Source organism: Chaetodon auriga, chromosome 2 (assembly GCF_051107435.1).
Source record: "Chaetodon auriga isolate fChaAug3 chromosome 2, fChaAug3.hap1, whole genome shotgun sequence".
Lineage (NCBI taxonomy): Eukaryota > Metazoa > Chordata > Actinopteri > Chaetodontiformes > Chaetodontidae > Chaetodon > Chaetodon auriga.
Genome location: NC_135075.1, coordinates 15,000,988 through 15,012,471, shown reverse-complemented (window position 1 = coordinate 15,012,471; position 11,484 = coordinate 15,000,988). Strand labels below are relative to the sequence as shown.

Below are 11,484 nucleotides of genomic sequence, written 5' to 3'. Positions count from 1 at the left end.
CACAAAATACTGACCGTAAGGAAGTTAACCAATATTAAAAATGTGGTGCAGCTGCTAACTCTTACATTTGACAAAAAACATTTAGAGGAACATTGATAAAAACTACAACAACAATGACTTTTGCTTGAATATATTCGCGTTTTATCATGAATGTCTTACACTTTCAGAGCTGGACACAGACGCCTGGAAGGACACTTGACTGTAATGCAGACTGAACGTGAGACCCCCCCAACATAAAGCAATTTTTTTTTTTTTTAGGAAATGAAAGAGAAGTGTTTCCACATACATTTTAATACGTTGACATTTGAAATAAATTAAAAAATGCTCACAATGCTGTGATCAGACGTCTCACGCCAGTGGTTTTTGGGTGAAGCAGGCAAGTTGAATTTCAGTGTTAACACAATAAATATCACTGTTTGACAAAAAGAAAGAGGTTTTCAGCTCAGCTATTGAACCGTCAACAGTTACAAATGCTAACGTGAAACAAATTTTTGAACGCACATCTACTACACAAAAGCCTTTGATAATAGTGTCACTGATGAAGTTGATTCAGACCCCCGTCCTTAGAGCTAACATCGACCGCATTTTGGTGAACAAAAATAAGTAAAAACCCATAACAGACAGAAACATCGCACAAAATAGTTCTAAAATATTCCTCCGAGATTTAAAAAACACATCAGTAGATAAATCTCTGGCACCTCTTTGCTAACAAGTAACTTATTAGAAACAATATAGTGATAGAAGGGCGCCATCTAAAGGCCATGGTATAAAAGAACAGCATCGTCACTTCAGGCATGAGTAACAGTAGTTCTCCAAAGAGGATAAAAACAGGATTTTCAAGCCTTGGTGCTCCACCGTCTCACCGTGTCTCACTGACTTTGTCTCACTCAGTTTTCCTCTCATGCTCTGACTACTCATACTTCAGTTTATCATCAGCCTCTCATTGATGTGCTGTTTTTTTCTCTTCTCTTATAATGAGGAAAAATAAACATGCACTTTGGTTCATTCAACTTTTCTTTTAGGCAGCATGTAAAGATGCAATCACTTTCAGTCTTATTCATCAGCGCGCACTGGACAGAAACCTCTTCTTATAGATGTTTGTTGAACAGTGACTGACAGCAGAAGACAAAGAACAAGGCTGCTCCCAGACCAGGTAACACCAGGTGAGCTGCAGATGGATGGGACCTCCTCAGATGTGATTAATGACTCACAAATGACACGTAAGATTCTGGGCTAAAGGAAGGTAGCAAAACCACAACTCAGGTAAAAACACCCCAAAGCCATCAGCCAAAACCTTTGGCACGACCGGCGAGTCATGGAGCGTAGGTACCACAGGTGAAAAGGTTCTGAATGCGTTCTTCGTGTGGCATTGGTAAAATGGACACCTATGCTCTGTGTCTACAGGACTGTCACTTTCTAGGAAGTGTCCCTTGTCCTCGCTAATGGTGAGCCGTCGTTCTCATGTTCTCTGATATCACTATTGCTTTTCCAAGCTCAGTCTTTTGGGATAGTGCAAATCGAAGGAGGACACACGTACCTCTGCTCACGTTAGCATAGAATGACGATGAAGTGACTCAGACTGTATAGATGCTACCTGTTGGGTTTTCCCAAAGCTCAGTCTCTGTGTTAGAACAACTCAAGGATGTACGGCCAGATAAGATTTGACAAACAAATAGCATAATCCCTCCACAACTTGAATTAATCAAGACCATGCTCTCATTTAACTGGGTCTGTGTAAATATGACGATATGTTTGTTTTTAGCTGATTCTCTACTGTTTCCATGTCAAGAGCCTGAACTTTCATATCTGGCTTCTGGATATTTACTCTGCATGAGGACTTGTAAGTTCTCCGCAGGACTCTGCACTGACTGCATAAACATGCTAAAACTGTCTTAATGGCGCATTTTCTCTACAGTAAAGCCTGAAGCCTCATGTCAAGCTTTTCAAAGAAAGGCAAAGTGTTTGTCTGAAATCTTATCTGACAGGACGCGGTGGAGGAGAACTTCTTTGGCAACTCAGGAAGAGCAGAGGAACCCTCAGCAGAGGAACTAATTATGAGTCAAACACTGGAATCGGTTCTTGAAGAACAGGAGGCCATTTTTCGTGTGTGTGGCGTCAGAGGAGGCTGGTGGGTAACGAAACTTGGCGTACGTCTTGTCGCTCTCTGATTGGCTGACCCAGGGGAGCTTGATTTTGCTGGCATGATTGACAATGACATCGTCACAAGAGCCCACATGGAGAGATCCCAGGCCGTCGATGAAAAACTCTGCAAAGCAAACACAAACAGAACGATTCAGCCAAATACATTCAAAACTTCAACTCATTTTCAAGTCCAATTTACTAACTTCTGAAAACCTCATTCAGTTTTAAACTCTTGTTGAAAGTTTCCAAAGATACCAGAAATGTCACATATAGGAAGTTAAATGATACAAACATGCCGGAAATGTGTTTACTAACATTCTAGGTAGAATGTTCCCATTTTAACTTTGTGTCTAATACGAGCTGTCACTGCACTCACCCAGGTGAGCTACCCTGGCGAGGCGCGGGTCAAAGCCGACTTGCTGGACTTTGTCAGTTCGGGCCAGGAAGAAGTTAATGACCCCGTCAGTCACAACACAGTTGGGGAAGCCTTGAATAACGTGATGAAATCCTCTCCTCATGTGTAAACAGTCACCATCCTCCTCCCCTTGCTCAATGGAGATGGTCTGTCTGTAGGTGGCAGTATAACCCGTGGCCTCCCGCACTGCACCACCCACCTGGACAACACACACATACACAGCAAACACTCAGCAAACACATCAGACTGCCACATCCAGCGAAAGCAACCATTCCTCCGTCCCTCACCAGATCCAGAGTGGTTCTCTCTAAAACATCCACCAGTTTCTCCAGCTTGGTGTTGGCTGTGAAGATGAAGTCATCATCCACCCACAGCACGTACTTTGTGGTCACCTGAGAGACGGCCAGGTTCCGTCCGGCAAACCAACCCTATGAAACAAGACGCAACGCGTTTGAATACAAAGAGCATCAAGAGCGACGTCAGAGCTGTGAAATCAAAAGACGCTCCGACCTTTCCAAAAGGCATGATGTAGTGTTCGATGTAAGGCCCGGAGATAGTTTTGGGATTTTCACTGTCATCAGCGATTACTATGGTGACAGTAGGATAATATCTTCTCACGCTGTCGATAAGATCCTGAAGCTTATCATAACGTAGGAAAGTCTTCGTAGCTATTGTGACGAGGGCACTAACATTGTACTCTGCAGAGAAGGAAGATCAAACAAGCATTAGAGAACAGAAACAGCAGGCCTGTTGTTCAGTGCTTACGTGAAGGCATGATTTTCCACTTTAGTTACAGACATTACTGCTGTGCCGGTGTTGTATTTACCTCCTTTGGATCCTGTGTTATATAGTTTGGGTGTTACACCATGGCGAATCTTGATACTGAAGATGGCTTGATGGCCCTCTGTCTCAAACTGCACTAAAAGACAGAACAAAAACGACTTCAATAAATTGAATTAGCGTAATAGGATCTAACCACCACATGACTCCTGTCTGGTTCCACAGTGGTTTATACGCTGTTTGGATTAAATCCCCTGCATGTACTGGATATCATATATTTGTACAGTCCACAAAAGATTATACTGAAATTAACAGCTGCCAAACAAGAGGATGAGAGGTTGACAGAAAATTCAGAGAGGGACATTTGGTCTTTTGCCAGCACCTGTCCTCAGGCTTTATTCCTGCTGAACACTGCTGATTCCCTATTGAAGGAAAGCAAACAGGCTGTATGATTAGCCTGCATCCTGGTTGGCTGTCCAGCACCACGCAAAGAGATAGTGTCTCTAACTCTGTAAATATTTCCTCCTGCTTGGTTACTTATTTCTGTGTGTAACAGCTTCTAACAGCAGGGGTGAAGCCAGTAAAAGGAGAAAAGGAAGAGCAAGACAGCAAATTAGGTTGACTTTAGTTTCTTAAATTGGCATTAAATGTTTAAGTTGCATATGTAAAGAAACAGTTTGACGTTTGGCAAACATACTTATTCGCCATCTAGTGGAAAGTTAGATGAGAAGATTGATACCACTCTCATGTCTGTGCGGCCAATATGAGGTTACAGCCAGCAGCTGGTTATCTTAGCTTAGCATAAAGACTGGAAACAGGGGGAAGAGCTAGCCTGGCTCTGTCCAAAGGGAACAAAATACACCTGTAAATTTTCTAAATGAACATGTGACATCTTGTTTGTTTAATCTGTACATAAACTGGAGGATAAAATCAATATTTCACCATTTTTCAGGGTGTTATGTGTCTGGGCAGGTGGATTCTAGCTGTTTCCAGTAAGCTAACTGATCGCTGGCTGTAGCTTCATATTTACTGTACCGACATCGAAAGTTGTAATGATCTCCTCATGTAACTCTCAGTCAGAAAGCATGTTTGCCAAAATATCAAACTTTAAATCTAATCCCATGTTACGGCGCACACAACACTTGATTCTGTACATGAAAAAGTGCTGAAAATGGGTTCTGTCCTTGAACTGGGTTGAAAACTTTTCTCTCCAGTGTCCCTAATAACTTTTAAAAAACTAAGAATAAGTCCAGCTATCAGATGAGACAAAAAAAAAAAGAATTTTTTTGGCCATACCTGTGTCTGCAGTGCTCGGGTGGAACAGTGTGTTTGTGTAGGTGACAAACTGCAGCTGTCGGTTCAGGTTGGGCAGGAGGCTGCTTGACAGAGTCATGTGCATCTCGCCGTCACCTTTGATTTTCACCCCTTCCACCTCTGCGGCCACATTCAGCGTTCCCAGCGTGGCAGTGATGTTTATCTGCAACGAGATGGAGAGAGCAGTCAGTGGGATAAAAGGACGGCGGATATCTAAAATGTGTCGGAGTAGAGACGGACGTCCTGTAATACTTACTGAGTAGTGGTCTCTGGGATGGTTGTGTAAGGCCAAGCCTGAAAGCATATGATAACAATTGGCAGACTTAGATGCTACAGGCATTGGGACAGATTTAATCCACTTCCTGAACTTCCAATTCCATAAAAATGCTCCTCAGATCAAACTGGGAAAAGAAATCAGGTGTGCTTTTTGTGCAGCACACTGCAGGGTGGGGGTCACATGAACCAACTCTGGGTCTGCGTCTCATAAATTAAATTCTCTCAAGAAGCAGCTTGATGATTTATAGCTGTGGTAGTGGCCAATGCTTTCATTAAATAACTTACTTTAATACAGGGACAGAGTGCTGCAACATAATTCAGATTAAACTGCTGGACAATATGTTATGGCTGTGGTCTCGGGTCATTGTGTCTCCCTGATACTGTGTTTTTTCCTCCAATCTTACTCAGCAGGTTGGAGCGGGAGAGAGAGGCGGGCTGGGAACGAGCTTCATGAGACACACCTGCACCTCATCAGTTAATCAGCTCGACTTCTTAAGGCACCTCATGCTCATCTGTGCGGGACTATTCCCTTTGTTCCCCGTTGCGTGCAGCTCGCTGCCGTAAACTCTCTCGGCTCTAGCCCCGCTCCTCCTGCCTCCAGTGCTCTCTCGAACTGTTATTTTTTCACTGTGAGTTTTCATAGTCGCCTTTTGTTCAGCTATTCTGATAGTAGTTTCTCCCAATTGTCTGGTGATTTTGAGTTTCATTGTTTTGCTACTTTGTTATTGCTCTTATTTCCCTTTTTCTGATCGTTTTTGTTTTGATACTTTCTTCCCGTGGTGGTGGATTTCTGTTTTTTCGCTTGTATGCGTTTTTCCCTGGTTCAGGTGATTTTTGATCGATAAATCCTGATTTCCTTTGTCTCCGCAACTGGGTCCTGGCCTTCCTTAACTCGAACCGTAACACAATAATCTAATTTAAGACAAAAAAGTCTGTCTGAAGTCTCACCTGGGATGATGATTGTTTTCAGGGGTCGTACCTCTGCCCCCTGTGTTGGATACTGTAAGGGACTGTTAGCCTCTGCAATGATGAGAACATCTGCAGGTGTCTGTGACCTGATGGGAAAAAAACCACATCAGGAAGATGCAGACTGTAGCCGACACTGACTCAGTCCAATAGAGCATTCAGCAGCAGCTATTATTACCAGACTTCGTCCCGTTATGATTTTGTTCTTGGCTGGAAAAAAATATTATTCAGTGTTAAAGGTATCAAGGGAGCCAGTGTAAGAAGGAAAGCACATGGATAATTGGATTTTTTTTTTTTTTTTCATTTTGATCGTGTCAATTGCATTGCTGTTGTGTTCTGGATCAGTTTCAGATGGAATGATGAATCCTGAGCAGTACTTAACTAAAATGTGAGCAAGAACAGTTTTGGAGCATCGATGACGTCCTCCGTGTCAGGGAGAGACAGAAAAGAGCCTGATCTCAAAAGTGATCCACAGATGACCGAAGCACGATTTAGCACCTGACACTTCAAACTTAGATGTACACAAAGCCAAATTAAAATGATATTCAGGAGTGCTTTTCGAGCACTTTTGCTAAAATAGAGCTCACGCTTCTTTAATCCTGATTTTCTGCCAACAATGTCTGGACACCTCTGGAGCATCTTACCTCTTCTGGAAACTCTTGTACTCTTTGGCCCGTCTCCTCTTCATTTCCTCCAGCTCAGAGGCCTCAAAGGCAGTGTGTAACGGGTGAGCTGACACCCGTGGGAATAAGAGTTGGGCGAAGGGCAGGTTTACTCCTCCACTCTCGCCCTCACATACACATCCATTACGTGCCAATAAGCTGGACAGATCATCGGAGACATATGAATGGGATGAAACCAGGTTAAAGGTGAGCTCTGTTGTGCTGAGATAATAAATCAACTGATTAAACGGTGCCCATACCTTGCCACATTGTCCCTCACGTGAAAGGGGATGTTGCCTAATCGGTGATCTGGTTCTGGGAGCCTCTCCTCCAGATGCCTCTCAACTATCAGGCCAGGTCGCTGCCACACATCCACTGTGGTGTAAGCTCGAGTCGGCCACGAATGGAGGAGGGCCAGTACCAGCACCACAGACGCCAGGAGGGCGAGCAACACCGTCTTTCTCAGGGAGCGCATCCTAAAACCTGACACACACATGCATATTGAATGACTTACTGGTTGCTCTTATTATTCCTCCTGTCTGTAGTCAGCTCCAATATACATTCAGTGATGGGGGACAAAATCAATAATGAGTCTTTGCACTGAAGCTAAGATGAGGCTTCAGCAGTCAAGTGAATGTCTTCCAAACTACAGTGTTGTGAGGAAAGAAAGAGGAAATTTTCCTACAATCCCAGTTCCAAAAAAGGTGGGATGCTGTGTAAAACACGAATAAAACAGAATGTGATAATTTGCTAATCCTTTTTGACATATACTCAATTAAAATAGCACAGAGACAATATATTTAATGTTGTTTTTAAGATTATTTTTCCAGTTTTCACCTTTACTGATGGACAGGAGAGTCACCGAGTGGAAAGGAGGGGATGACATACAGCAAAAAGCCACAGATGAGAACTGAAGCCGTGCCACAGCAGTAAGGACACAGCGCTCTACCAGGTGAGCTACCTGGCCACTCCTGTATTTAATCTTTAACCTCATCAGCTTCATCAATTTTTGTAAATATGTGCTTATTCTGAATTTGATGCAGCAACATGTTTCAAACACGTTGGGGCAGGAGCAACTAAAGACTGGGAAAGATGTGGAATGCTCCAAAAACACCTTCCACAGGTTAACAGGTTCATTGAAAACAGGTGATAGTATCATGATTGGGTATGAAAGGGGCATCCTGGAAAGGCTCAGTCAATCACAGGCGAGGTTGGAGCGAGGTTCACCACTTTGAGAACACGTGTTTGTTTAAAAGAGATTACCACCTGGACTCAGGAACACTTTGTGAACTTGACCACCACTTGGTTTGACTGACGTTAGACTGCTGAAGCCCCACATTAGCTTTGGCTTAACTTTTGTACGCATTGTTGTGCATTAAGTAAGACAGAGTTGAAAAACATTCATCCCGTAAATCATAATCATGGCTCCAGAGCTGCGGAGCATTCCCGGGACGGTTACATTTATGGTGGAGGCACTTAGTGGTGCAACGGAAATGGACGTGTACGCATTAATTAGATAGAGATACGTGATATCTAAATGTCTACCACAACAGCACACAATCGGCTTCACACACACACACACATACACGAAGAAATGTAATAATCACAGCTAGAGATAAAACACATGCAGTTTGGGACTAGCCTGCTGGGTTAGCAGAAAGCCATTTCAGACCAGCTTGCTCAGTATGTATAAAACTAAAGCAGCGTTTAGCATCTGGAAGTTGTTTTCTTCTCTCTCTTCTGTTCCTTCCACTCGTCGTCTCTCCTTCATCTACTGAAAGCAGATGTTTCCTTTTTCAGAAATTTGCTGGTACACAATGAGCTCTTTCTCCTACCTTCCAGCAGTGATGAACAAAAACTCTATTTCCGGTCTGAATGTTTATAAGATCCCACTGTGTGTGTGTGTGTGTGTGTGTGTGTGTGTGTGTGTGTGTGTCTGTGTGTGTGTGCGTGTGTCTCTCTCTCTATCTCTGTGCGCGTGTGTGCGGTGGGGCGTGGGCTTTGAGACACATTCTGTACGCTGAGATAAGAACGTATGAAACAGTGCTGTAATATGACAAATCACCAAACGTTATTTCTTTCTTTTTTCTTTCTTTCTCACTCCAACACCCCCATCTGTCCAAAACTATAAACTATTTCGGGCATCTAATTTTTGAACCTTCTCCAGAAATAACAGACTTCATTCTTTCCGAGTTCGGAGAGCCAAAAGGAGTGCACACTTTTGTTTCATTTGGCCATCACACTGAATTTTGCTGAACCCCCCTTCCCCCCCAATCTCTGTTAAAAATCTTCTGCTTTTTCAGCTACAAAAAGATGTCAGAGGGATACAGGAAAGGATGTCTTTCTTGTGACCTATGAACAGATACTCCTGTTTGTTTTGCTGTGACAGCATCACATAATGAGTATGGTTACTAAGAAGGATTCTGCACGATGCTTTCTCCATGCATGACCAAAATTGCTGCGTGCACACCGACATGTTCCTGTACACATACAGTACGCAAAAACTGCAGACACCTCAAATAAAAGTCAAAAATTTTGTGGAATTAAAATTTCCTAAAGCCAATTAACAAATCCCTTAACTTCTCTTAATTTGCGGTAATGCACACACGTTAGACAAAAGCAAGCCAACATACCCATCTGCCTCTATCCAGTCAGTGAAAGGGTGTCTTCCGAAGGCACCGGCATCTCCACGAACCATGTAGATAGTCAGAGAAATGAGTGAGCGTCTTCCCCATCTAGAAACAAAAAGAAAAATACGATGTGAATTATAAAACAGAGGGTAGAAAAATCTCTATAACGCCACAGACTAGTTCACAAAGAAGTACAAATTGAATACAACTGCAGAAGGCAATTGTATCATCACATTAAAACACAGTCCAGCGTCCATATGGTGCTACAGCGGCAGCTTGCGTGGTCTTACAGCCTCTAGGGGAAATCCTGCAGGATTTCAATTTAGTGTTATAGTAGGAAGCTGGAAAAAAAAATCAATTGGTGCTCAGCAGCCAGTCAGCTGGGCTGCTCTGGATCTATGCACTTAAGTATCTCTCACAGGAAATGTTTTAGTCCTTTTAAAAGCACTTCCTCTTGTTGTCTAAGTGATGTTGTATACACTGACAGTGAATTAGATACTAAGTCATATTTGCCAAATTCACTTGCAAAACTCATTGGTGGCAACACTGTCTAATAATTTCTCCAAGATCAGACTGTAAATGACAATTTTGGAGTTATTGCTCAGCTCAGGCCATAAAAAACACAAACCAGAACTGTAGAATAAGAGGAAAAGGAAGAATATGAAGGCAACGAGTATTATTATAATTTAGATCGTTATTGGAAATACAACAATCGAATTGTATTTAACATTAAGTGTTCCCCGTTAAGCTTAGTGGCATAAACCCGTCCTATTACCCTGTATATGGATTTAAACTGTGCATTTTGAGTGATAATTAGCCGTGATGGTGTAACCATCCACCGGGCCGTTCAAGAGAGATGATCTAAGTCGTGCTGCATTAGCGGCGCTGCTGTTTTAATTAACCTAAATAGGGAACATTGGGGAGGTAAGGAGAGCTGTGGACATACTACGGACATGGACATACAGACATGGACACACAGACATGGACACACAGCAGATCTGAGGGTCCCTCCCAAAGTGCGCGCCACAGATTTCCTGCCTCATCCAGGTTCTCGGGATATTAAATTGCCGCCTTAATATTCTGCACCAGCTACTCCCCCTCACTGCCCAGCATCTCTAAAAATAAGAAAAATGTCTAATGTAATCATGAGTCCAGCAATCTGTACCGGCGAACATAAATGACGGACTGCAGATATACCACGATCTCTCAGACAGGCCTTCTAGCCTACCTTGTCGTGAATAAAACTGCAGGGGGAAAAAAAAAATCCTGCTCACAATGTGTCTTTCGATTACATTCCTTAAATGCTGTGACACCTCTCCTCCTAAACAAAGATCTGTGTGCACTTCAGCGAATAGATCTTTTATCGACAATCCATTGGCTCCAAAATGGTGAAACATCTTTCCTTTCTTGTGTTTGTCCCGTAAAGACACCGTCAAATGTCCACCCAGGGCTGGACGTACCGACAAAAACAACGCGCTGAAGACAGAGGTATAGGCCTATTGTTGCTACAGTCAAATTTTATGAAGGGGATGCTTACCTCAGTTCCAAAGACGCGAGGAGTAAGCTGCTTTCACCTCCCGCCTGCACGGAGGTCGCCCCTCCTAATGAATTTGTTCCTCCGTGGTCTTTCAAATAGGATTAGATGTGGAAAAACGGAGCAGCCAGGAGACACATAAAGCGGCCGCACATCGCAGCACTGCAGGCTGTGGACGGACGCTCCCCCTGCAGCAGCAGCAGCAGCAGCAGCACAGCGGAGAGCGCACCGCACCTCAGCGCCACACTCAGCGGTCAATCAGCTGCATCATGATCACACTTCATGAACTCCATGTGAACCACATATAAAATCTATGCATTGCAATTACTTCTGATCTAACAACTACATCTGCTTAAATATGTAACTCATCAATAATCTCTCTCTCTCTCTCTCTCTCTCTCTCTCTCTCTCTCTCTCTCTCTCTCTCTCTCTCTCTCTGTGTGTGTGTGTGTGTGTGTGTGTGGGCGTCTGTGCACATATGTGTGCTGCGTGAGTTGTATGTCTGGTATCGTGTGTGGGAATGTGTGAGTTCATGTTTTTGGCTTTGTTTACATTCTGACTATATAGTTTAAATAATCAACTACCACACAGTTGTTTCAGCGTGCCAATGTGTAGTTATTGTGCACCAGCTGAATAACCATAGAAATCTAACAAAACAGTTATCTAGTGTTACCAAATAAAGAAAAAGAATACACACTATCGTAATTTGGGGAAAATTAGCCTGCGACACGCCTTATCCAACGGGCCAAAGGATGCCCGGCTTCT

The 11,484-nt window shown here is 43.2% G+C and overlaps 1 protein-coding gene across 2 annotated transcripts; it reads right to left on the bottom strand.

The window, feature by feature from the left end:
* Nucleotides 1-273: 273 nt before the first annotated feature.
* Nucleotides 274-11,150, bottom strand: b4galnt1b (beta-1,4-N-acetyl-galactosaminyl transferase 1b). Of its 2 annotated transcripts, XM_076757185.1 has the most exons (12): nucleotides 10,723-11,150; nucleotides 9,189-9,290; nucleotides 6,816-7,038; nucleotides 6,538-6,714; nucleotides 5,876-5,982; nucleotides 4,908-4,945; nucleotides 4,634-4,814; nucleotides 3,384-3,476; nucleotides 3,068-3,255; nucleotides 2,845-2,985; nucleotides 2,519-2,756; nucleotides 274-2,266 (listed from the first exon to the last, which is right to left on the bottom strand). In XM_076757185.1, exons 2-12 carry the CDS (start codon nucleotides 9,190-9,192, stop codon nucleotides 2,049-2,051), a joined length of 1,608 nt encoding a protein of 535 aa, XP_076613300.1. In that variant the 5' UTR covers nucleotides 9,193-9,290; nucleotides 10,723-11,150; the 3' UTR covers nucleotides 274-2,048. The 2 variants fall into 2 exon arrangements, with proteins under 2 accessions (XP_076613300.1, XP_076613299.1); XM_076757184.1 differs by lacking the exons at nucleotides 9,189-9,290; nucleotides 10,723-11,150 and having other exon boundaries at nucleotides 6,816-7,051.
* Between the last annotated feature and the right edge of the window lie 334 nt (nucleotides 11,151-11,484).